At 58.8% G+C, this 24,364-nt stretch overlaps 2 protein-coding genes across 4 annotated transcripts; both read right to left on the reverse strand.

Moving 5' to 3' along the window:
• Positions 1-385: 385 nt before the first annotated feature.
• Positions 386-5,325, reverse strand: LOC100349066 (BPI fold-containing family A member 1). Its single transcript, XM_051846597.2, has 8 exons — positions 5,253-5,325; positions 4,590-4,676; positions 4,262-4,418; positions 2,866-2,973; positions 2,440-2,589; positions 1,361-1,445; positions 767-830; positions 386-426 (listed from the first exon to the last, which is right to left on the reverse strand). The coding sequence occupies exons 1-8, from the start codon at positions 5,323-5,325 to the stop codon at positions 386-388; spliced, it is 765 nt and encodes a 254-aa protein (XP_051702557.1).
• An 8,734-nt stretch (positions 5,326-14,059) lies between these two features.
• BPIFA3 (BPI fold containing family A member 3) lies at positions 14,060-23,962 on the reverse strand. Of its 3 annotated transcripts, none has more exons than XM_070051413.1 (7): positions 23,630-23,961; positions 19,060-19,210; positions 17,315-17,422; positions 16,619-16,768; positions 15,153-15,237; positions 14,766-14,829; positions 14,060-14,264 (listed from the first exon to the last, which is right to left on the reverse strand). In XM_070051413.1, the coding sequence occupies exons 1-7, from the start codon at positions 23,751-23,753 to the stop codon at positions 14,251-14,253; spliced, it is 696 nt and encodes a 231-aa protein (XP_069907514.1). In that variant the 5' UTR covers positions 23,754-23,961; the 3' UTR covers positions 14,060-14,250. The 3 variants fall into 3 exon arrangements, with proteins under 3 accessions (XP_069907514.1, XP_069907513.1, XP_069907515.1); XM_070051412.1 differs by having other exon boundaries at positions 14,060-14,269; XM_070051414.1 differs by lacking the exon at positions 14,060-14,264 and having other exon boundaries at positions 14,817-14,952; positions 23,630-23,962.
• Between the last annotated feature and the right edge of the window lie 402 nt (positions 23,963-24,364).

Genomic DNA, 24,364 nt, shown 5'->3' on the forward strand with positions numbered 1-24,364 from the left:
GAACAGGCGCCAGCTCATCACTAAACCACGCCCCCAGGAGGAAGCTGAGGCCCTGAGCTGGGGGCTTGTCCTAGCCACAAGGGTGGCCCAGGCCCGGGTTGTGTGTGTCTGTGGCTCTGTGTATCTGTGTGGCCCTGTGTGTGGTGAGCCTGCTGCATGGGTGAGTGTGTGTGTGTTTCTGTGGGGACGCACTGCTGTCCCTCCACCCCCGTCAGCTTTGCTGTGGACTTCTCTGTGCATCTGTGTGTGTGTCTTTTCCTTTGGATGCTACCGTCCTACCCCCTGCTGCCCTGTCCCAGGGGAAGAACAGCCGGGTCCCCCAGTCCTGGGGAGTGGGAAGCACCACTCACTGGCTTAGCAGAGACCAGGGCTCTACTGGGAAGGCTTAGAGTTGAGCGACAAATTCTAGCTTGTTGATCAGCATGTCTGTAAGAGCAACAACAAAAGGTTGGAGTCACGGTCCCCACGTGAAGGGTTCTGGGATAGCCCCCCTCCCACCACCCCCAGGTGAGGGCAGGGCATGGGTGTCTGAGCCCCAGTCGTGCTCACGCAGGCCTGGGAGGGGCCAGGCTGTGTTCCACCAACCAGTCCGGGTATCAGGGTGGGTGGGGGAGACAGGCTCTGTACCTCAAAATCTCCAAACCATCCAGGGCGTCAGAGAAGCCCAAAGCAGGGGGCCTGAGCTCAGGGGGAGCCAGCTGTCCGGGGGCCGTGGGGGCACAGCCCTGGGGGGAGGTTCAGGAAGGGCCTGGGAACGGGCACTCACGGGCAATGTCGTGTACCAGGCTGACGTCCAAGTGGCTCAGGACCCCGTTCACCAGCGGGCACACCTGACCCGGGGCAGGGAGGCAGTCAGGTAGCGGGCCGTCTTAGGAGGCCCTGTGGGCGGCACTATCCCCTTAATCCCTGGGGAGACTCTGCTTGGCGCGGGGCGACCCCTCAGGGTAGTGAGCCTCAGACCCCACACAAGCCCCGTGATTGGCTGGGGGCCGGGGGAGGAGTGAGGGGGTGGGTGGGCGAGGGGTGAGGGGAGTGGTGAGGCTCTGGTCACGGGAGGTGCCCCCGCTTCACCAGAAGCCTGCTTGGCCGTGACTGTGGCCGAGGTGGGCCGGACAGGGAGTGTCTCCGGCCCACAGGTCTCAGCTCAAGTCTGGATACGCACGGGGCCTGCCCCAGAGCAGAAGCCAATGAATGCATTTGAAGGAAGGAAAGAAGGAAAATGGGCAGAAGGGGCCGCCGACGGACAGACGGACGGATGGGTGAGACTCGCTCCCCGCCCCGCCGGCTCAGCCCAGGCGCTGTCTCTCGGCCTAGGAAGCTCTGGGACCCAGGCCCAGGGGTTGCATCTCTGCCCACTCACCTGGCCCTGAATCAGCCCAGGGAGGACTCTAGTCAGGAGCCCCGTCAGGTTGTTCAAGAAGCTTTGAAGGGGCAGAGGAGCCATTCTGGAAGAGAGGAGCCGCAGGGCTGCACAGGGGCCTGGGGTTGGTCTGGAGAACCCCCCAGTCTCGGCACCCGACGTGAAGCCGGCCTGGGCTCCCCATGCCCGTCCCCACCCCCAGGTGCAGGCCGACAGCAAGGGCCCTCCCTGTCTCAGGCAGTGACGCTCCTGCCGCAGCGCACACGCAGGAATGCATGGCACAAACAGTGCCGGATGTGCGGGTGTCGGCCCAGACGGCAGACCCCACAAGTGAACACACAGGGCTGAGTGGAGGGCTGTGGTGGGGCTGAGAAGACGCGGATGAAGCACGAGACCCATGTTCAGTAAACGCCACGATGTGGCCACTTCAGGCCGTTGTGTCTGACTCAGTCTCCCCGAGTGACAGGTGGCTGGATAAATGACCTAGTCAGCTCCTGTGTCTACTTCTCTCCTTGCCGGGGCAAAGCGCTTCGTTCCTATGATTGTGGGAGATTCTGTCAGCAACCCCGGTGGAGCTCCACATATCAGCTCGGTAAGCTGAGGCCCAGACAAGCATGATCCAAACTCACACAGGAAGCCCTCTGTCTCTCTCCACCACCTCCCCTGCCCCGCTGCCCCGGAACAGAGGGGACCTCAACTCAGATAGTGAGCTGTCTAATTCAATATAAAATTGGTCAGCCTTGATCGGTGACTTTTACCCATCCGTTTGCCTATCCATCTATCTGTCCATATACTATCTGTCCATCTTTTTCTCCATTCATCTATTTGTCTATCCATCTTTCCACCTGTCCATCCACCTACCCATCCACCCATCCACCCACCCATCCACCCATCCACCCATCCACCCGCCCATCCATCCATCCATATATCTATCCCTTTCTTCCTCCTTCTCTCCCTTCCATCCACCTCCTTACCTTTCCATCATCTCCCTCATTCTCCCGTTGGTCTGTCTGTCCAGCCACCCATCCATCATCCCATCCTGTTGTCTCTGGGCACAAGAAGGTGCCCCCTGGTCTTACCCATTTAGGAGGGAGATCTCCAGGCTGCCAGGAGGGTGGGTGCAGTCACCAATGACCAGGTGGCTCCTGCCCTGGCTGTCCTTGGCGACTATGAGCTCGGCCGTGATGTTGAGCTGCACAGCCAGCTTCAGCAGATTCCCGACCAGGGGCCTGCGGAGGAGGCAGCCGCGCTGGCATCGGGCCCCCACGCTCCAGGCAGACAGCGCTGCCCCTTGGCTGACACGCCAGCCTCGCCTCACCCCACCGGGCTCACCATTGTACTTGGCTTATTTCCCGGTGGGGGAAATCAGATGCACTTCCCAGGTGACCCAGCGTCACTCAGCACAGCAGCAAGTCTGTTGGACTCCCACACCCAGCCCTTGGCTGCCTGCGGCCATCAAGGTCCCCCGTGGGAAGCCATGCCCGTGCCCCCGGGGACCCACTCACGTGTTCACTCTGAGGATCAGGCCCAGGGGGATGGTGACGTAGAGGCGGTGGCCAGCGGGGCTCTGAACGAGGCCGAGTTCCAGCAGCCGGGGGTTCGTGATCTTGATACTGCTCAGGGGGCAACGTTGGAGGAGCAGCATCAGCTCCTCCATCCCAAACCCAGACGCCACCTTGCACCCCACCTTGCCCAGAGGGGACCTGCCTGCCTGGGACGGGGGACAAAAAGCCACATGGGTTCTGAGCCACACGCCCATATTTCAGTGAGATCCACACACACAGACACATGCAAACACACATGCACACACACCCACGGCCTCTCCCCACCTCAAGTCCACGAGTTATTCCAGGACAGCTCTGTGTCTGCCCTCAGTTTGTCTGCTATGTCCCAGCTCAGAGGCTGACAAAGGAAATGCGTACTCCGTATCGGTTGCCCCTGTGGCTTGATGGGGGTGGGTAGGTGGCTATGTGGGTGGGTGGATGGAGGCGCGTGGGGGGGGGTATGGGAGGAGGGATGGCTGAGTGAGCGATGGAGCAGTCAGAGGCTGAGGAGGTGACGGCTGGGCGGCTGGAGCAAATCCGGCACAGACATTCGCGGGTGGGAATCACCCCTGCGGTGCCCTTCAGTGGCCAGCTGGTCCCCAGGATTTGTTCTGGGGACCGAGGGGCAGGAAGTCAGGGGGAGTGCAAAAAGCATGGAAGTCAGACCTCCCCGAGCCAGTCCACCTGGCACTCTGCGGGTGCCGGGATCTCCACCTGACAGGTGGAGAACCAAGCCCAGAGATGCTGCGTGTGCTGCCTTCGGTCGTCCGGTCGCCAGGCCGGTGTGTGGTGCCTTTGGAAATCAAATCCAAGGCAGGGAGCAAGCATCTGGCAGGGGGCGGGGGTGGTTCTTGGAAAAGGCTTTGATCTGACCAAGGGCCCAGGCCTTTTCAGCCTGGGCCCGAGCTCTCCGTGAGTGTTTCTGGCTTGGTGAGCTCCCAGGTGTCCCGTGGGGAACAGCGTCTGAGTTCCTCACCCTTCCTCGCGGTGATGGTGCAGTTGAGGGGGGCAGGGAGCACCCTCTCACTTGTATTAAAAGGCTGCCTGTATTCCAAGGGATTACCCAGGTCGGGAGGAACGTGTGACCAGAGTGGAGTGGAAAAGGCCTTGACTTTGGACTTCAGGGAGGGAGGGCTACGGGAGCACAGGCTCCGCTCTGTGAACTGCAGATTATTAAACAGATTCCAAGGGCTGCCGTGAGAACTGAAGATGACGCTGGAACTTCAGAGCTGGTGCCCCAGCCCGACTCCAGAAGGGACTCCGGGTTGAGTCCCAGCCCACCCCCCCGCCACTTCCAGGACTCTTCCTGAGGCTGGGGGTCCCTGGTGGGACCAAGCCCTATTTCAGGTCCACTCACTCAATGATGTTGTTCAGCCCAGGAATCAGTGAAGTCACTGTCCCCAGGAGGTTCCCAAGCAGGCCGCCGGAAGCGCCTCCAGTCTTCAGGATGTCCAGGAGAGGAAGGTTTTCCAGAGTGCCGCCTAGATCCCCAGTGAGCAGGCCGCTGCTGAGCGCTGCAAATGGGTACAAGTGTCTCTGGCGGTCAGATCCCACAAGTCCAGACCCTCAGACCCTCTGCTCTGTTCCTCCCTGCCTGTCCCCCCATTGCACGGGCAGACAGGTAGCGGCGTGTATCCACACAGGCACGCACAACAGACATATGAAGGAGACCGTCAGAGACTCACCATTGGTCAAGCTTCCAGCAAGATTTGTGGGATCTATGGGCAGGGCTGGGCTCACCGGCAAGGGCAGGGCCTGTTCCAGGGGCAAGGACAGCGTCTGGTCCAGGGGCAAGGACAGGGACTGTTCCAGGGGCAAGGCGAGGTTTGGGCTCACCGGTAAGGTCAGGGTCTTGTCCAGGGGCAGGGTGAGGTTTGGGCTCACCGGTAAGGTCAGGGTCTGGTCCAGGGGCAAGGTGAGGTTTGGGCTCACCGGTAAGGTCAGGGTCTGGTCCAGGGGCAAGGTGAGGTTTGGGCTCACAGGTAAGGGCAGGGCCTGGTCCAGGGGCAAGGTGAGGTTTGGGCTCACAGGTAAGGGCAGGGCCTGGTCCAGGGGCAAGGTCAGGGTCTGGTCCAGGGGCAAGGTGAGGTTTGGACTCACTGGCAAGGGCAGGGATTGGTCCAGGGGCAAGGTCAGGGTCTTGTCCAGGGGCAAGGTGAGGTTTGGGCTCACCGGTAAGGTCAGGGTCTTGTCCAGGGGCAAGGTGAGGTTTGGACTCACCGGCAAGGGCAGGGCCTGGCCCAGGGGCAAGGTGTTGACTGGACTCACAGGCAAGGACTGGACTTGGGTCAGGGGCAAAGATGGGGCTTTGTTCAGTGACAAAGGCAGGGTCTGGCCCTGAAGCAGGGGTAGGCCTTCTAGCCGGACCACGGTGTGCGCCAGCAGCCCCCAGAAGGCAATGAGGCCTCCGAAGCGAGACATCTTCTCCCCTGGGCTCTGTGGACAGAATGAGGGGTCCAGGGCAGCACAAACATCAGAGGGGCTCACCCACTGTCTGCCCTGTTCCCTGGGGTGGCCTCCTATGTCTCTGCCCCCCTGTGCACCCAGGAACAGCACACACTGTCGCGCTTGCTCTGGGTGGCCTCAGGCTGCCTGCTGTATGCTCAGGCACCAGCCACGCCTTCACCATGTCCTGAGATACACTTCATCCCCTGCATCCCACGGGTGAGCGTGGGTCACCTCCTCCCAGCCCACGCACACGGAAGGGAGTGAGTGAACCAGGTCTGCTCGACCTGGAGGCCTCTGTGGACAGCAGGGACCGCCAGCCTTTCCCAGGCTTGCTCCCGATGGCTTGTGGCCCCGTCCCTACTCCCAGACAGAGCGGACACAAACAAGGCTTCAGCACCCACATGGTTTTGCCACCACCATGTTGAGGGCTTTGGTCTGGGTTCAGGCCACCATGGTGCGTGGACTCCCTCATAAGTGTTCAGGTCACAGGCCCACAGCCGCCTCTTATACGGACCTGTGCTGTGGAAATCTTGGCCATTTAAGAACTCATTGTGGGGCTGGTGCTCTGGCGCAGTGGGTTAAAGCACCAGCTTGCAGAGCTGGCATTCTCTATGGGCGTCGGTTCGAGTCCCGTCTGCTCCTCCTCTGATCCAGCTCCCTGCTAGTGCATCTGGGAGAACAGTGGAAGATGGCCCAAGTGCTTGGGCCCCTGTACCCATGTGGGAGGCCTGGAAGAAGCCCTTGCCCCCTGGCTTCAGATTGGCCCAACTCTAGTCATTGAGGCCATTTAGGGAGCAAACCAGCGGATGGAAGACCTCTCTCTCTCTCTGTCTCTACCTCTCTCTGTAACTCTGTCTTTCAAATAAATTAAGTAATTTTTTAAAAAGAACTCATTGTATGTGACAAAGCAAGGGATTAGAGAGGGCTAGTGACTCTCTCAAGGTCACACAGCGATTGGTGGCAGAGCTGCAGTTGGAAGAAGGTCCCCCGGGCCCTCCCCAGCTCCGCACATGAACACACACCTTCCTCTTCTTCAGACTGCCATGGGGAACCTGAGGCAATCCATGAGGCTTGGCTATCTTTGGAATCTGATACCGCCAATCCTCCCTGGGTCTACTTGGCAGTCTCAGGAGGGTTGGCAGGCAGATATGGGACCCGCGCTCGGCAGACCACCAGCTGCTTAAAGCAGAGTGTATCAGTGGCCGCACTTGGCCAGAGCGCTGCACGCTGTGGCTGTGACAGAGAGGTCTGTGGGTCCACAGAGCCCATGTGGCCTCCCTGGGAGAGGCAACGTTGATCAGGGGCCTCTGAATCTCTTTGGGGGCAACAGACCCTTTATGACCCCGATGGAAGCTGAAGACCTCAGTTCCAGAAAAATGCACCAAAGGCACACAGTTGGGTCATCAGTGTCGGGAGGTTTGTGGATGATCTGGATCCACATTGGCAACCCCAGGTTCAAAGTCCTGCTTCAGAGACTTCGGATTAGGGCACGCACAGCACTCGTTTCTGCACTGGTTCATCATCTAGGAAAGCAGAGCGAGTGGCCGCCCCACAGCCTGAACAAGGCCTGTCCGTGTCTCCGGCAAGGCTCCCAGCGCGTGACCCTCCCCGCGATCAGCCCCTGCCCGCCCCAGCACAGGGCAGCGGAGGGGCCGGGATGGGCAGGTCTCACCTGGGCTCGGAGGTCTCAGCAGCTGTCCTGGTCTCCTCCTCCCTCTCCTCCTTGCTCTGCCCAGGCGTCGGCCTCTTTTATAGCACGGAATCAGGAAATGTACCTTGGGATGATGCCTTTCCAGATAATTCAGCATTCTGCAATCTGGTGATACCTTTCAGGGCTCTCCAAAGTAAATAATTGCCAATCACATTAGCAGGTGGGTCCGTGAAGCTATTTGGTCGACAAATTAAACAGAGGAAAACTTGAGATGGGATGTTACTCAAGACTTCGTGGTTTGGGAGCGAGGCTGTGGTTGGGGACCCACGCTCCCAGGTGGCCCGGGAGGTGGCGCGTGGGACACTGGGAGAGGCAGCCGCTCGGAGCCCAGGGAGGGACCTCGGTCTTGTCTCTTGGCCGTTGTCCTTTTCTCAGCTGATAATCAGAGGACACCTGCTCCCTGGTGTCGGAAGAGCCCATGTGTGTCTGTCCTCCCTGGAGTGGGGTGCCCCTGGGCACTGGGGCAGGGGTCTCCCTGGGTGCAGGACTCTCCTGGGACCATGGGGGGAGGGGCGTTGCTCCCTGCTTACGAGGAGGAAGTTGAGGCCTGGAGGAGACGGTGCCCAAAGACACATGGAGGGGCCGGTGCCGCGGCTCAATAGGCTAATCCTCCACCTAGCGGCGCCGGCACACAGGGTTCTAGTCCCGGTCGGGGTGCCAGATTCTTTCCCAGTTGCCCCTCTTCCAGACCAGCTCTCTGCTGTGGCCAGGGAGTGCAGTGGAGGATGGCCCAAGGGCTTGGGCCCTGCACCCTATGGGAGACCAGGAGAAGCACCTGGTTCCTGCCTTTGGATCAGTGCGGTGCACCGGCTGCAGTGTGCCAGCCGTGGCGGCCATTGGAGGGTGAACCAACGGCAAAAGGAAGACCTTTCTCTCTGTCTCTCTCTCACTATCCACTCTGCCTGTCAAAAAAAAAAAAAAAAAAAAAACAAAAAGACACATGGGGATGTGGCCGAGCTGTACCCCATGAGGACAGTAAGAGCCACGGCAGCTGCGCACACCTGTGGAGCCATTGCTGTGTGCCAGGTCTGATGGAGATTTTCTCTCTTTTAAAAAAAAAGTCGGGGTGGTGCTGTGGCACAGCAGATTAAAGCCCTGGCCTGAAGCACCGGCATCTCATATGGGCACTGATTCTAGTCCTGGCTGCTCCATTTCCAATCCAGCTCTCTGCTATGGCCTGGGAAAGCAGTAGAAGATGGCCCAAGTCCTTGGGCCCCTGCACCCACATGGGAGACCTGGAAGAAGCTCCTGGCTCCTGGCTTCGGATCAGTGCAGCTCTGGCTGTTGTAGCCATCTAGGGAGTGAACCAGCAGATGGAAGACCTCTCTGGCTCTACCTCTCTCTGTAACTCTGTCTTTCAAGTAAACAAAATAAATATTTTTTAAAAATTTATTTTTTATTTATTTTAGACTACCTAAAAGAGAAAGAGAAAGAGAAAGAAATACCACTCATGCCCTGGTTCTCTGCCGGGGCTGGGCCAGGTTGGAGCCAGGAGGAGCCTCAGTGGACCTTATTCTGGGTCTCCCACGTGGGTGGTCGGGATGCAGACCAGAGTCACCATCTGCTGCCTTCCAGGGTGTGCAGATCAGGCAGCAGGATTGAAGCAGAGGAGCCGGCACTCCCCCAGGCACTGAGATACGGGATGCCAGCGTCCCCGTGGGAACTTAGCGGGGTACGGGGGCCACGCTCAAGATCTCACAAGTGTTCACAGCCTCATGCGAGGTAGGAATGTGTTTTCACCAGGGGGACACTGAGGCTCGGGTGTGCGGTGGCCCTGCTGGCCCCGGGCCCACACGCGCACTCTGCTCCTTCCTGGGCCTCTGAGCTGAGGTGGAAGCCCCCCGATGCCCCCAACCTGTGGATTTTCTGCTTCCCATCCTCACATCTTGGAGAAGACTTCCTGGCTGCCTCCCCCCAAGGCTCCTGTGGCTCCAAGTCTCCGCTCAGGCTGCCTCCACACTTTCCTGAGGGAGACAGCCCAGCGTTTGTCTTCACCACTTTGAAGACCAAAGGGAGACAGGGGAGTGAGCCCTTGGCCTGGTGGGTAAGACCCCCGTCCCACACTGGAGTGCCTGCTCGGTCCCCAGCTCTGCTTGTGACCCAGCTTCCTGCAATGCTCCCCCTGGGAGGCAGTGACGTTGACCCAAGTAGTTGGGTCCCTGGCACCCACACGGGAGACCTGGATTGAATTCCCGGCTTCTGGCTTCAGCCCTCTGGCTGTTGTGGGCATCTGGGGAGTGAACCAGCAGCTGCGAGCTCTCTGTCTCTCTGCCTGTCAGATAGATACTCTTTTAAAAAAGAAGATGTGCACATTGACACATCGGCACATGGGGACTGGGGACCAGAGAGGGGCTCTGGATCCCAGGGCCACACAGTAAGTGGGCAGTGGAGTCGAGTGAGCCCTCCTGGCCGTGTCCACTCCGTTGCTCGGTCATCCAGGGTGGGGCCTTCCATTCATGCCAGGTTTCCCCTGGCCCTGCTCCACAGCCTGTGAGAGCCGGGGGTGCCACCGCAGGACTGGCCAGTAGCTGTTTCTTTTAATATTAATTAAAAATTGTTTTGATTACTGTGTAATAGCCATACACTTTCATGGGGTCCTGTGCGATGTGGCAACACATGTATACAGCATGAACTAATCAGGCGATTCTCTTCTCCTTTCAGAGCCAAGCAGCTCCTCTCTTCCAGGTCCTTGCACAGCACGTGACACGTGGCTGTGAGACGCAGTGCTGCGGAACAGAACGCCGCCCCTGCTTCCTTTCTCGGAGACTTCTTCCGCGGCTGCCGCTGTGGTACCGCCGGTTACGCCACCTCTTGCCACGCCGGCTGCCCGTACAAGAGCTCTGCTTTGAGTTCCAGCTGCTGCATGTCCAACCCAGCTCCTGGATAATGCACTTGGGAAGACAGCAGGTGGTGGCTCAAGTGCTTGGGCCCCTGAAAGCCATGTGGAAGACCACAGTGGAGTTCCTGGCTCCTGGTTTCAGCCCGGACCAGTGCTGGCTGTTACAGCCACTTGAGGAGTGAACCAGCGGATGGAAGATCTCTCAATCTCTGTCTCTCTCTCTCACAACCACCTGCCTTTCGAATACATAACTCTTTAAAAAAAAGACTTTTGGTTTTTAAAAATTATTTATTAGAAAGAGAGAGAGAGAGAGAGAGATACTATCTGCTGGTTCACTCTCCAAATGCCTACGATGGCTGGGCCATGGGTGGAGCTTGGGAACTCAGTCCAGGTCTCCCACGTCCATGGCAGGGACCCAGTTCCTTGAGCCATCACTGCTACCTTCCCACTGTCCAAATTAGCAGGAGCGGACTTGGGAGCCAGAAGCAGGGGTCGCGTCTGGTGCTCCCCGTGTTGATATGGGACACGCATGTCCTAGCAGGTGTCTTAACCCCAGGCCTAATGCCCGTCTTTGAACTTGTCCCTTGCCCCTGACTGTGCTTTGCTATCTGCTATCTGACCTCTCCCTCCTGCTCCCCTGACCCATCTAAGTCTCCAGTAACCACTATTTAATTTTAAGTTCGGATCAACTGTTTTTACCCCACTCCACCCCCTATATGAGAGAGAACAGGCAGCAGCTGTCTTTCTGGGTCTGCTTATTTCACTGAACACATGGCGTCTAGTTCTGCCCAAGTGCTGCAAGCATCAGGATTTCACTCCTGTAATGGCTGAGTGATGCTCCATTGTGGAGACACACGCGCTTTCTCACTCACTGATGGCTGATCCCACGTGTTGGGGTGGTGGCTTTGAGCCGGTGATCCACTCAAGGCCTTCGCTGGCTCTCTCCACTGCTTGCATGTGACAGTCATCCTCCAAGAGCCCCACTTTTTGTTAATCTTCATATACTTCCTGTGAGTTGGGGCTTCGCGTCTCCATTTAGACATCTTCCTCCTCCTTCTCATCTTCACCCCCCCCCCCCGTCCTCCTCCTCCTCCTCGCCGTCCCTTAGGAGACGAGTTCCATCTGTAGTGATGCCGTGGGGGCAGAGACTGGGAGGCAGCGGTGTGCGCGGGGCCACCTCGGCCGGGAGGAGGTGAAGTGAGGCGGCCACATGGGCTTGCACGCGAGGGGCAGACGTGCGTGGCGGCCGTCAGTCTTCCCTGGAGCCCTGGGCTCCAAGCCCGGCTCAGCCCCTTACCAGCTGCTGGACTCGGAGCAAGACGCTTCATTTCTCCCCTGCCTTTGTTTCCCCCAAATTCTGATTTTAAAAAGTTTCAAGGGAAGAACACTCTCAGCCGACATTCCCGTGCGCGGGCCGCCCTTGGTGGCTACAGGCCCCGCGGGACGCGGCGGTCTCTGCAGATTCTCCCCCGCCTCCCGCTTTGAGCCTGGGTCTGCTCGCCTGTCACCTGGAGCTCCCCGCACCCACCCCCGGGAGCGTGTGGACGGTTAGCACCCCGGAGGCCACTGTGGCTGGTGCAGCCAGAGACCTGGGAGGGACAGGCACGGGGGTGGACCGAGCAGCCCGGCACTGGGGGCTGACCTGGGGCCGGCACTGCCCCTGTCAGGGACTCCAGGCTCATCAGAGGGACCCATTGTTGAGCAAGCTCTTCCGGGAGAAGATGCGGTGCCTCCCGCTCTCTGAACCTTAACACGAAAAGAAAACAGAACTGGAGAAACCCAAGGAGGCCCCTTGAGGAAGCCCCGAGGGAGCCCAGGGGGCGTCAGGAGGCAGTGACAAAAGCCGCCTTCACCAGCCCTCCTGTGTTTGCCCTTTCCCTCGGGAGCAGAAGGAAGCCACGAACTGCAGCTGTCACCGGAGACAGCCTCGTCTGCGCGGGCGGCCGTGCAGGGTTGCAAGTTCCCGGTGAAGCGTTTCGGATTAGGGCGGCGCGAAGCCCTCTTGGCCGCGTCTCATCTCTGGGCTGTTGACACTTCCCGGTGTGAGCTGGTCAGCCGGCTGAGCTCACGTTTCCTCGCCTCCACTTGCTGCGCACGCACATGTGTGTACGTGTGCGTACGTGTGTGTGTGTGTGTGTGTGTAAGGGGGAGCAGGCCACCACAGGGGTTTGCAGCGGTTACGCCGTGGGCTGCAGGATCTGCCCAGGTGGCCCAGGGCAGGTGCCGTTACCTGTCTGAGCCTCGGTGGGCTCATGTGTTACATGGAGTTGCTGGGAGGCAGTGACGAGGTACTGAGCTTAAGCTCCGAGCACCAAGCCTGGTACACACCAAGCGCTTAATAGGTGTGCGCTGCTGGTGTTGGCATGCGCCTGTCACTGCCCCTTGATCTCTCAGGAGGCCTTCCCGACCCTTGGCTGAGCAGGGTGGGGATCAGTTCTGAATAATCCATGGCCGACAGCCCAATAATGGAGAGCGAACGAGATGACGGGTAGCAAGCCTTCCCCCAGGGCCTAGAACAGATGGCAAATATTTTAACATTTGTGAAATTCTTTTTTTTTTTTAAGATTTATTTATTTGAAAGTCAGAGTTACGCGGAGATGTTAAATTCTTACACGTAAAAATGCATACAAGGGAACAGCTCGAGAGACAGTGCCTGTCCTGTTTCTCAGAATCCCGCCCACTCCCTCCCCCACCCAGGTGTCTGTCTCTGACCCCACGGGGGGGGGATTGGCTTTGAGCTCCGTGCACCCTGGAGATGCAGCTCTCGCTCTTTGTGCTTGGCCTCTGCCAGCCAGGGTGACCTCTGGGCCTGCATGGCCCCATGTGGCCTGGTACAGCCCGATGCGGCTCAGTGTGGCCCGGTGTGGCCCCATGCAACCCAATGTGGCCCTGTGTGGCTCAGTGTGGCCTGGTGCGGCCTGGTGTGGTCCCATGTAACCCAGTGTGGCCCTGTGTGGCTCAGTGTGGCCTGGTGCGGCTCGGTGTGGTCCCATGTAACCCAGTGTGGCCCTGTGTGGCTCAGTGTGGCCTGGTGCGGCTCGGTGCGGCCTGGTGTGACCGGCTTTCATTCTTGTTACTATGGGCACTCCAGTGGGTGTGTAGCCCATGGATATTTACTCATTCTATTTGTTCATTCTTTTTAAAAAGTTTATTGTTTTAAAGGTGTATTTGAGAGGCGACGCGGGGCGGGGGAGAGCTCCCAGACACTGGTTCACTCCCTAGATGTCCGTGACAGCTGAGATTGGGCCAGGGACAAAGCTGGGAGCGGGGACACAGTTCAGGTCTCCCACGTGGCAGGCGAGAACTCAGTTACCTCGGCCATCACCACTGCCTCTGGGGCGGGGTGGGGGTGGGGAGTCAGGGGCAGAGCTGGGGGTGGAGCCCGGCACTGATAGGGGACGTGAGTGTCTTGGCCCCGATATTTCTCTCTTCCCATTGGCACTTGGTGGGCATCTCGTTTGGGCTGTTGCGAGCCTTGCTGCTGGTCTCCTGGCGCACGTGCGCCTGAACTGCGAGGGCTGGGGTGTGGAGCAGACGCGTGCTCAGCCTCAGGTGCTGCCCAGAGTGAGCAGCCGTCTCGTCCCTCTCCCTCCAGCAGGGCGGGAGGGCCCTGTCGCTCAGATCCTGCGAGCTGTCTCTTCCCATTTTGCGGATGGGAACAGCAAAGGATGAAGTGCTTTGTTCCAAACCCTGCTAGGGAGTCCTGAGGCCCGGTTTCATTTGCGCGTGTGACCACAGAGACCTGGGCCAGCCCTCCGCTGGGCCTTGGGGGCTCCTGGCTTACAGCAGGTGAGCGCCACACCCTCAAGGAACTTCTACAGTCAGACGGAGCCAAATTTGGACTCACAGCTGTTTGGCACCAATGTTTTTGCATTTCCACTCTGTGACCCTTTTTCTATACCTCCAGCAATATTCTTGGCACATGGTAGGTACTCAAGAGAAACGGGTTGAATGAATGAATGAATGAATGGGAAGTCTCAACAGGCCCCTCCCCACATGGGGGAGCAAGCCGTGGCAGGACTTCCGGGTGCAAAGGCGGGCCGAGGGTCTCTGCTGCCATTTCAGAGCCGACGGCAAACCTCGGCATGCTTCCTCCTGTGGTGGAAGCACCAGCGACTCGGACGCCCGGGCCTAACGGTGGGTGCAGGCAGAGGGGACCTGAGCTACAGTTTATTGCGGGAGAGGATAGGATGTCCACAGGGCCTGGGGTCAAGGTTCCCAGAGGCCGCAAAGCCCCACGGTGGGAGACTTAAGGTCCCAAACTGTAGCATCTCCCTGTGGCCAGCAGTAGGCAGCTGGACGGCCCTCCAGCCTGGAGTGCGTTGCACGGATTCACAGTTGGTCAAGTTCATGAGCAGGAGCCTGTTCTGGAAGGAAAGAGGCACCATCAGTCACCGGGGACCCTCCCTGCCCGCCCCCGTCCACAGCGAGGGGAGCACTCCTGTATCCCCGGCGATCGAGGGCGGGTGCCAGGGGCACCCCCGTCACAGCTCTTGCCAGGTGACACCTGATTGTCCACTTCTCCATGTCCTCTGAGCCCTAGGCTGTGATCCTGTGTGGGCAGGGACTGTGCCCGTTCGTCTGCAACTGGGGTGGGGGTGGTTGCAGGGTTGGGGTGGGGCCCGGGATCCCTGCTGGGTTGAGTGACGCTCTGAGGGGAGGCGCTGGGGGGAGGTTCCATGACTCAGCAGGGCACAGTCCCCTCCACTGCCCCGGCTCTCTCAGGGGACCGCGGTGGCCATGGTAACACAGTCAGCTGTCACGTGCCCTCACGGTGCGCGCGCACACTCCCCGGGAACTGGAGGTCCCCTCTCGGCCCCGTGCCACTCCAGGGCAGTCTTCCTGGGCGGCCCAGGCACTCACCCGTGAGGCTCTTCAACAGCTTCACGTCCAGTTGCCGCAAGATCTCGCCGACCAGGGGACACACCTGGGCCGCGGGAGAGAAGAGTGGGGCCCTGTGGCCGGAAGCTCCAGCCTCGCTGGGTTTCCAGCATCACCAGCTACACACCAGGCGCCATGCTTTGTCCCCCCGAATCCTCACGGCAGCTGCCTGAGACAGGGAGAGCCACGGCTCCCATGCTGCAGGTGGGCACACTGAGGCTGGGGGAGGCTGAGTCTCCTTGCCCAAGGACAGGTGGGCAAAACTGACATTGTTAATTGAGATTCTTCAACTTTGCCAAATTGCCAAGCGGTATGCCTGGCCCTCAGACTCAAGGATGCCCAAGGCACACTTTTTTTTCTCAGTCTTACCTGATTTTCTACCAGGTGTGGGATGATCTTTTCCAGGTTCTCTTCGAGGTTGTGGACAATATGCTTTGTCTTTGGTGGGATAGCCCTAGAGAGAGGAAGATGTGTGGAGCACCCGCGCCCAGCCGTCCAGGCAGCACCAACGCCTGCCCCAACGGGCTGAGGACACCTTCAGCTTCTTCCCAAAAACTGATTAATTAAATTTGAGACAGAGAGAAAGAAAGAGAGAGAGAGAGAGAGAGAGAGAGAGAAGGCTTGCGTCTGTTGATTCATTCCCCGAATGCCCGTAACAGAAAGGGCTGGACCAGACTGAAGCCAGAGGTCAGGAACTCCATGTGGGCTCAAGATGTGATGCGGAACACAGGCCAGGCCAGGAGCACCATCTCTGTGGTGTCTGGGCAGAGGGGAGACAGGCCAGGAGCGCCGTCTGTGTTGAGTCTGGGCAGAGGGGAGACCCGGGCGGGAAGCAGGCATTGCCACTGCCTCCAGGGTGTACACGGGCAGGATGCTGGAGCTGGAAGCAGAGCTGGGCCCTGGCCCCGGGCACTCTGATTCGGGATGTGGGGGTCCCCAGTGGCATCTTAACAGCCCCCTGCCCCTTGCAGATTGAGTGTCTCACTCTGCCCTGGGGGAATTCCCAGGCCTGTCCAAGGCCACACAGCGGCTGTGGGCCTTCCCACTGTGGGTGTCTGGAGCCCCAGTGGCCATGGGCTTTCCCGCTGTGAGCATCGGGTACAATCGAGGCGCTCAGGATACGTCTGAAGACCACGTGAGCAGACGTGCACTGAGGTGCTCGTGGCTCCCAGTGTTGTGGATTCAGGGATAAGCCAGCCCCAAAGCTTGCCCTCGTGGAGCTCACAGCACAGGCTGACGGGATTGGCCAGCCCTGCCACAGAGCTTCGTGAAACCCCGCAGCCCCAGCACCAGGCGTGGATCCTGGCACGTTGGGAAACGCGGAACGCATGAGTGATGAGGAGCTGCTTTGGAGAAGACACGAAGGGCGTCCCAGGCCAGAGGGCCAGCCTGTTCAAAGGCACGGCGGTGTGAAAGGCCAGGGCATGTTGCAGCCAGGCGGGAGGGCAGTGGGCTGCAGAGTCGGGCAGGGCGAGGGCAGGTGGGGCCCTACGCGGTGTCTCCGGACGGCTTGGCAGCAGGGACTGGGGGCACGAGCTGCCTCAGGGCGGAGAATGGAGGGAAGGGGGTGAGGCCAAAGTGAGGCCAGGCCAGGAGGAGGCTCCTGCAGTGGTCCAGGGAAGGACCATGAGCGGGAGTGGTGCTGGGGCACAGGAGAGAGAGGGGGCAGCGAGGGCCACGAGGCTGGGCACCAAGGTCTGGCTTCTGGGAAGGGTGGCAGCGCCATCACTGGGAGGGGACACAGGAAGAGGAGTGGATCCCGGGATCTGTTTGGGCCTCGTCCCGGGGTGGGGGCAGGGGGAAAGGTAGGGCCCAGCACTGGGGTGTGGCCTTACTGGGTCAGGACCTGCACATGGTCCCCGCCGGGCTCCACACAGCACTTGCCCATCACGAGGTCCCTCCGGCCAAACTCGTCCTTCTCCAGCCAGAACTCCACCACGAGGTTCACACACGCGAGCATCGTGACGATGGTGTTAGCCATGGGCCTGCGGGGACAGGGGCCGGAGGACGAGGGGAAGCAGCCCGCCTGCTGCTGGGGCGGCCCTGGCACCCCGATTCACGCCCCTCCCCACAGGCCAGGCCCGGCCAGACCCTGAAGCCGGTGATGAACAGGAAAGCTGCTGGGAGCCAGAGCGGCCTTTACACGCCCTTGCAATCATGGAACCGGGAGTCACTCTGTGTTCCATGAGGGCTTCCCATCCGCATCCACGGGGATGGCGGACACAGAGGGCTCTTCCGAGGGGGGAATGGTGAGCAGAGGCTGGGCAGGAATTGCGAGCGGTTCTTCCCCCAGTCAAGCCCGGTGCAGTGAGCTGTGTTGGGTCTGAATGAGCTCTGGGGCTGCTCCTCCCGTCTCAGTTCAGAGAGGTGAAGCGCCCTGCTCGAGGTCACACAGCAAGGTGGGGGGGTTGGAGGTCAGGGTTTGCATTCGGAAGGATTTGGGGACAGACAGCCCTGGGTTTCCCAGGCTGCCAGATTGTCCCCCAGCTCCCGGGTTCCCCGGGCAGGAGGCCCGCGCCGCTCGGACTCACAGGCCCAACTCGATGTCAGACTGCAGCGAGATGTTTGCTGAGAACCAGTCGTCGTGGAAAGACGTCTGGATCCCACCGTAGTCCAGCTGAACGTGGGCGATGCCAATGCTGCATGGGAGAAAAGAGCAGAGGTCCGCAGGGGTGAGGGAGCCCAGAAATGGCCTGGGGTCAGCGACAGGGGCCACCAGTGCCACCTGTGCTACAGGCAGGTGCAGCAGCCTGGGCTGGGGCTCTGGTGCAGCCCAGGCCAGCTGTGGATGGTGCTGACGTCAGGCCGGGCCACCCCGCTCAGACACCCGCACCCCATCTGCCCAGGAGCCGTGGCTAACTTCCCTCCACCCCTCACCCCTGCACTCCACGTGCTCTGGCTCTGCTCACAAATTGTACTTGGAGTCTGGCCATTTCCAAGTTTTGTGGCTGGGCCTAGGTCACCGACCTCCCGCCCCAGGGTGCTGCAGCTCCTTCCCAGGCTCCCTGCCATGGCCTTGGCCTCAGCACAGACTAAGCCCGAGGGGCCCAGCACTCGCCTTGCCCTCAACCTTCTCCACCACTTTCTCATGGCTCTTAGAACAAAATCCAGATGCCGCAAGACCTGCAGGGTGAGGTCCCCCTGCCCCTGCACCCTGCCTCTGCAGCCTCATCTCCTCCCACATGGACTTCTTTCCCTTCCTCAAATGCACCAAACTCTTCCCTACCCCAGGGCCTTGGCACTCACTGCTCCGTCTGCCCAGTGCTTTCCCCACGCCCTCCAGGTCTCTTTCTCTTTCCAAGTTTCCACGTAAAGACCACCTCTTTAGAAAGGTCTTTCTGATCAGCCACACAGACACACACACCCCTTCTCTTGTTCAATCTGTCTTCATTACTTGCCCCTTCACCTGAACTTGTTTACTTCCTAGCCAGGATGCCATATCTAAAAATGCAGTGACCATGTGTGTTGTTCACAGCTGAATTGCCAGTACCTGGCTCAAGTCCCGGCACAGGGAGGTGCCCCGTCAGCACCTGTACCGTTTGTTGAAGGGGTGAACGGAGGGGCGTAATTGCAGCTGCTCGTCTCACAGGCGAGCACTGCTGGCGACCACTGTGCTGCTAGCACGCAGAGGATGGGACAGGCATCAGTGAGGAGAGCGCTCCAGGGCAGAGCAGGCTAGAGCCCTGCAGGGGCCGGGGGGGCTGGGGAGCCGCCGTGCACGGTCAGAGAGGAAGCAGTCACGTGGCGGGCGGGCGCGGGAGAGTCACGGCGGTCAGGGTTATGTGGCCACCTGTACAGCAGACGGGAAGCTCCTGACAGCTCCCAGAGGCCAGCAGAACTGTCGCCCCCATGTCACTGGGGAGACCCAAGGCCGACGCTCAGCGCACCCACACTCTGCCCAGAGCCGCCACCTGGCAATAGAGTGGAGAACCTGGACGTCTGACTCTGGTCCTGGGCTTGCTTGGCACCCGATGTTTATCCTGGCTGCCCTTTGGGGGAAAGTGTGTACCCATTTCACAGGTAAGTCCAGCGCGGTCAAGCAGTGTCTCCAGGGTTGGTGGCAGAGCCAGGATTGAAACACGGCTGTGACTCCTGAGCGGGCACGTTCACTGGCCCTGCTCTGCCACCTCCCAGGAGCAAGGCACTGGAGTCCCCGGTCTCGGTCCTGGGCCCCCACCTTCTCTTCTTTCCATCCCGCTCTCTTCCCTCTTCACGGCCTTGCACCTCCAGAGCCTGGCAAGGGTCCCAGGGTGAGGGCTGGGGTTCGGGGTCTCACCTGATCTCTTGCTGCTGCTGGGCGCTCCTGCCGCCGATGAGCCAGCCCACCATCCCCGGGCCCCCTTGCCCGGACACATTCAGGCTGTCCAGCAGGGGCATGTTCTGGATGCGGCCCTCGACGTTGCTGTTCATGAGGCCCTGGGCGATAACTGGAAACGGACAAGGGACCAGTGGGGGCGCCCTCTGCCCGCCGCGTGACTGGTGCCTGTCAGCTCCTCCCCTACTCAGACCTGCATCCTTCCCCTGTGCAAGAGCACTGTGGGAAATGAAACAGCAAACAAACCTACACCTGCAGAGGGGCCGGCCAGCAGAGGCTGTTCGGGGCGGGGTGGGGGCAGCTGATTGAGAAGAGCCCCCCGGGGCCGTGTCTCCAAGCTGGGAACACAGAGCTGACATACAAGCCGCAGACAGCAGCAGATGTCGGGGAAGAGACCAACAGGCCGGTGAACAGGGAGAGGAGGAACGCAGGCCACTCCCGCCCCGCTCTGGGGATAGGCTCCAGCACCAGGGGCGTGTCCCCAAGGAGGGGAGCCATAACAGCTTCGGGCCTGCACCCGTCCTGCCTCTCTGGGCTGCACACCTTCCGCCCAGGTTGGGGCCAGCTCTTAGGAAGCTCAGAGGTCCCCACAGCAGGCATTGATGTCCCTGACTCGCCCCACTGTGGTCGGATCCCGAGTGGGGAGCCCTGGGCCACTGCAGAGCAGCGGAGGCCACAGCTGTGCTCCTCCCGGCCCCAGCCCTCCTGATGGGGCCCCCTGATTCTGTTGCCTGCAAATGAGAGAGCGTGTCTGCATCGCAAACCTGGCCTCAAAGCCTGGCTCTCGCCTCCCTGAGCCTCCCTCAGCAGCAGGGGCAGGGGTAAGGGCCAAGTCACAGGGCCTAGTGAGGAACGCTGACTGTCCCAGCAGCTGTTGACTGGCCACTGACTGGTGTCTGGCCCCAAAGACCCAAGTCCATTTTCGGTCTAATGGGAGAGACCTAAAAGGGTGTTTCCGTTTGTGGAAAGCAGAATTCAAAAATAACTTTATTTGGGGGCTGGCATTGTGGCTGAGCAGGTTAAAGCTGTGGTCTGCTGTGCCAGCATCCCATATGGCGCTTTCAAATTCCCGGCTGCACCACTTCCGATCCAGCTCCCCACTGATGCACCTAAGAAGGCAGCGGAGGATGGCCCAGGTGTTTGGACCTCCACACCCACATGGCAGACCTGGAAGAAGCTCCTGGCTGTTGGTTTTGGTCTGGCCCAGCCCCAGCTGTTGCAGCCATTTGGGGAGAGAACAGCGGTTAGAAGCACTCTGTGTGTGTGTGTGTGTGTGTGTCTCTCTCTCTCCTTCTCTTTCTCTGTCACTCTGTCTCCCAAATAGATAAATCTTTGCTTATTGTGGTGGAGAAAAATTTGAAATCTGTCTAGTTTTATCATAATACTTGCTGTCCATGAACTTTTTGAAGATCTCCCTGAAGTGTGGACTTCAATTTTTTTCACACCTAAATCAGCTTATCGCTTCATTCTACTTTCAACAAAACTTTTTAAGGACCCACATGAGCTAAATAAATAGTTTCAAAGACTACAGGTATGCCTGGGGCTCTTAGCAGAACTTGGTTAATGATGGGAACTTATGAGCAGTGGACACTATCTACCCATCCATCATCCATCCATCCATCTACCCATCCATCAACCCATCCATCATCCACCCATCCATCCACCCATCCATCCATTCATCCTCTCTTCCAGGCCCATGGCACCACTGACCATGGTCCACCGCTTCCCTGCCACACTGGCCCGAGAGCGAAACCGTGAGGTACACAGAGCTGTGAAATGCATAAGCCCAGTGCGGATGGCAGCTTTGGGCTGCAGAGGGAGCCGGCCCTGCAGCTTGCCTCCCTCTGACTCTCAGCTGTGGAAATGATAAGATCTTGGCTGTTTGAGCCCCGCTGAGCCGGGCTCGCTGCTACGTGCACCCCTGCACCCTAACACATGCGTGGGGAGTGGCTACGGTGAGGAACACGCTTGCAGCTCAAGAAGAACCTCACACATATTTTCTCTCACTGACGTCTGAAAAGCAGCCTCAGGAACTAGCATTTTAACTGCACCCATTGTACAGATGCGGATAGCTGAGCCCACGGCTACACAGCAATATAATTAACAACCTAAATGAGAGGGATCCCTTTATGGCAAGCCCTGCAATGCCAGGTTTCGGTGTGAAAAGATGAAGATCCCATCCCCCACATCTCTGGCCTACAAGGCTTTATGGAAGAGATTTATTAAACTTTTTAAAAGAAGTGACTGTGGAAGAAAAGAGGGAAAGTAAAAGGAATTCATTCCATGAGGCTAGCATGGCTTACCTAGCCCCAGGGTAGCACAAGGAAAGAAAGTTAAATAGTAGTTTAAGAATTTGCTGAGATCCTTACATAATTAGCTAATAAACATACAGTCCATTATTAAAAATGGGTTTATTCTAGAAATACTAAGATGGCTCAAAGCAGCATGGCCTGCAGATGGATTAAAATCCTAAATAAGAAAGGCAAAAGTATAAAGCTCTTAGAGGACACAAAGCAGGCTATCACCGGGTGGGGCGAGGCCTCAAGATTCTCCCAACACAGCCATGAACTAGCAGTGACTTAGAAGACATTGTCTCTCCACCAACACAGGGCAGGGCAATCAGGGAGAAATACAGGGGCCCCCAGCCCTGCCTGGGCAGACCAACCAGTCACAGATGGAAATACTGGAGGCAAAGGCAAAGGGCATCTGCATTGAGTACGTGCGTGCTCTCGTGCCGCCATGCCCCCGGCAGTGCAGCAGCACTTAGCTGGAGCAGGCGAGAGAAGCAATCTGGAGACAATTTTGAATCTTCGGGAGGATTGTGTAGGTTGCCTGCAAAGACTTATCCATTTTTTTAAGAGACGTGAGCACCTGCGGAGTTTTGTACCTACAGGGGCCAGGGTCCTGGAGCCAATTCCCACAGGACCCAAGGGCTGAATGGAATGGCAGTGATTTAAGTGATCCTGATGCTAAGAATATATTGATACTCAAACCAAAGAGGATGAAAAATAAAATAGGAGAGCAAACTGAAAAATGGATAACAGGGAATTCAAAGGGATCACGGGACCAGCACTGCTGCCCCACTTCTGATCCAGCTCTCTGCTGTGGCCTGGGAAAGCAGTAGAAGATGGACCAAGTCCTTGGGCCCCTGCACCCATGTAGGAGACCTGGAAGAAGCTCCTGGCTCCTGGCTTCGGATTGGCCCAGCTCTGGCCATTGTGGCCATCTGAGGAGTGAATCAACACATGGAAGACCTCTCTCTCTCTCTCTCTCTCTCTCTGCCTCTGTCTCTCTGTAACTCTGCCTTTCAAATAAATAAATCAATCTTAAAAAAAGAAAAAAGCAAAAGAGTTGAAATGGTCAAAACATTTCGATGAGATGCTCAGAGTTCCCACTAAGCAGACGGGGTCAGGCTAAGACGTTAGCTGTCTCTCAGCTACACATGAGACTGGCAAAAAGTAAGAAGACGGTGGTACAGGCTGAGTCATGTCCCTGTCTCTCCCCGGTGTGACTGGAGTTGGAGACAGGGCCTTCAGGGAGGTCATTAAGGTTAAATGAGGTCATAGGAGCAGACCCTCATCTGATGGCTAGCACTGGTGCCCACAGGGAGAGGAGGAGACACAGGGACCTCTTTCTCCGGGTGCACAGAGGCCAGGCGGTGTAGGGGAGTGTTGAGAGCACAGCCGTCTGTCAGCCAGCAAGGAGGCCCCACCAGAAACAAATCTGCAGGCACCTTGACCTTGACCTTGGTTCTTCAACCTCTAGAACTGTGAGCAAATAAGTGTCTGCCACTGAAGCCCCCAGCCCGTGACCTCTTGCCAGGGCAGCCAGAGCAGGCTGGTGCAGACAGGCCCTCCCCGGCGTTGAGGAAGAGGGGCCGCAGGTGTGGGCCACGGGTAGCCGGGCACGGCCATTCTGGAGAGGATTCTGGCAGTTGGGGTTGAATGGAGTTTACTTCTGCCCACAGCCCCGCCCTCGTCCTGGGTAGATCCCAGAGGAATTCTCCCACAGACTGTGACATGGACACGGCAAAGGTGTTCATCTCAGCACAGTTTACAGCAGCGAGAGTAGGGATGGCCTTGGTGTCCAGCTCTAGGGGAGGTGACCGGAGGTGCACGCAGCTTAAGGAAGTCTCTGCTCCGGCTGAAACAGCGTAGATGTCAACGGCAGTGTTGAGAGAAAACATTCAGAACCAGGATGAGAGGCACACGGCATCGCTCAATGCACCGCACACACGCATCCAACACATGCAGCGACCGCGCAGTGGGAGAGGGACCAGGAATACAGGGGGGAGTCGCACAAATAAAGCAGAGGAGGGGCCTCGCGGGGATGCAGGCTTGTGACCATGATGATGCGCTATGCGGTGACATAGTTAACCCTGATGTTTTGTACTTGAGATCCAAGAAAGGAAAGAAGAAAAGGGGCAAAGTGACCGAGCACAGCCACCCAGCAGGTCGGGGGTGGGAGCCCAGAGGATACCGTACCTTCCCCACCCACCCGGCCGACAGCAGGCAGACAGGGCTGTGCTTACTTCTTGCCAGGGTGGATCTGCTGTCTGTGTGGGCTTTGGCCAGGCCAGGCCACGGCTGCATACGCAGGGCCGAGGGCCAGGCCAGCAATCCAAGGAGGAAGAGGGGCCTCCAGAGCAGACGCATCTCGGGTTCCAGCACCTGCAGGTGTTGAGAAGGGTCAGACCGGGCCTGGGCAGTTGGCTGTGAGGGTAGCCACCTGGAAAGGTGGGCTCATGGTTTTCTGCAGGAAGATGACACCAGAGTTAGCCCCCGGCATGCTGTGTGGAGCCGCAACTGGCTCTGGCAGCTGCCACCAGGGTTTGCCCATGAGCAGCAGGTGGAACTGTGGGCGGGGGAGGCAAGGCTCCAGGGGGCGGTCTTGTTGCTTGGAGACACTGAGCAGGGCCCACTGTTGGGTCATCCAGCAGGTCCTGGTGACTCTGGTGAATGGATGAATGAACAAATGAGTGAGGACGGCTAACCCTAGGCTCTCCAATTGGCCTAGGACTTTCTGAAGGGCAAGCTCAACCTCAATCCCTACGACGATGCTTGCTTGGCAGGAACCGAGGGCTAATGAATGGTGGTTGAGGGACTGCAGGGATGAGTGAGTGAGGGTGCCTGAGCCCGGGATTCCCACCAAACGAGGAGCTCCCGGAGGTCCAGGCGTGTGGCTACGGAATCATCACGTCTCCGGCGTCTCCGTGTTGGCCGCGGGGCAGGTACGCATCCGTGTTTGTTGATAACACGAGTGTGTG

This window comes from Oryctolagus cuniculus, chromosome 11 (assembly GCF_964237555.1).
Source record: "Oryctolagus cuniculus chromosome 11, mOryCun1.1, whole genome shotgun sequence".
NCBI lineage: Eukaryota > Metazoa > Chordata > Mammalia > Lagomorpha > Leporidae > Oryctolagus > Oryctolagus cuniculus.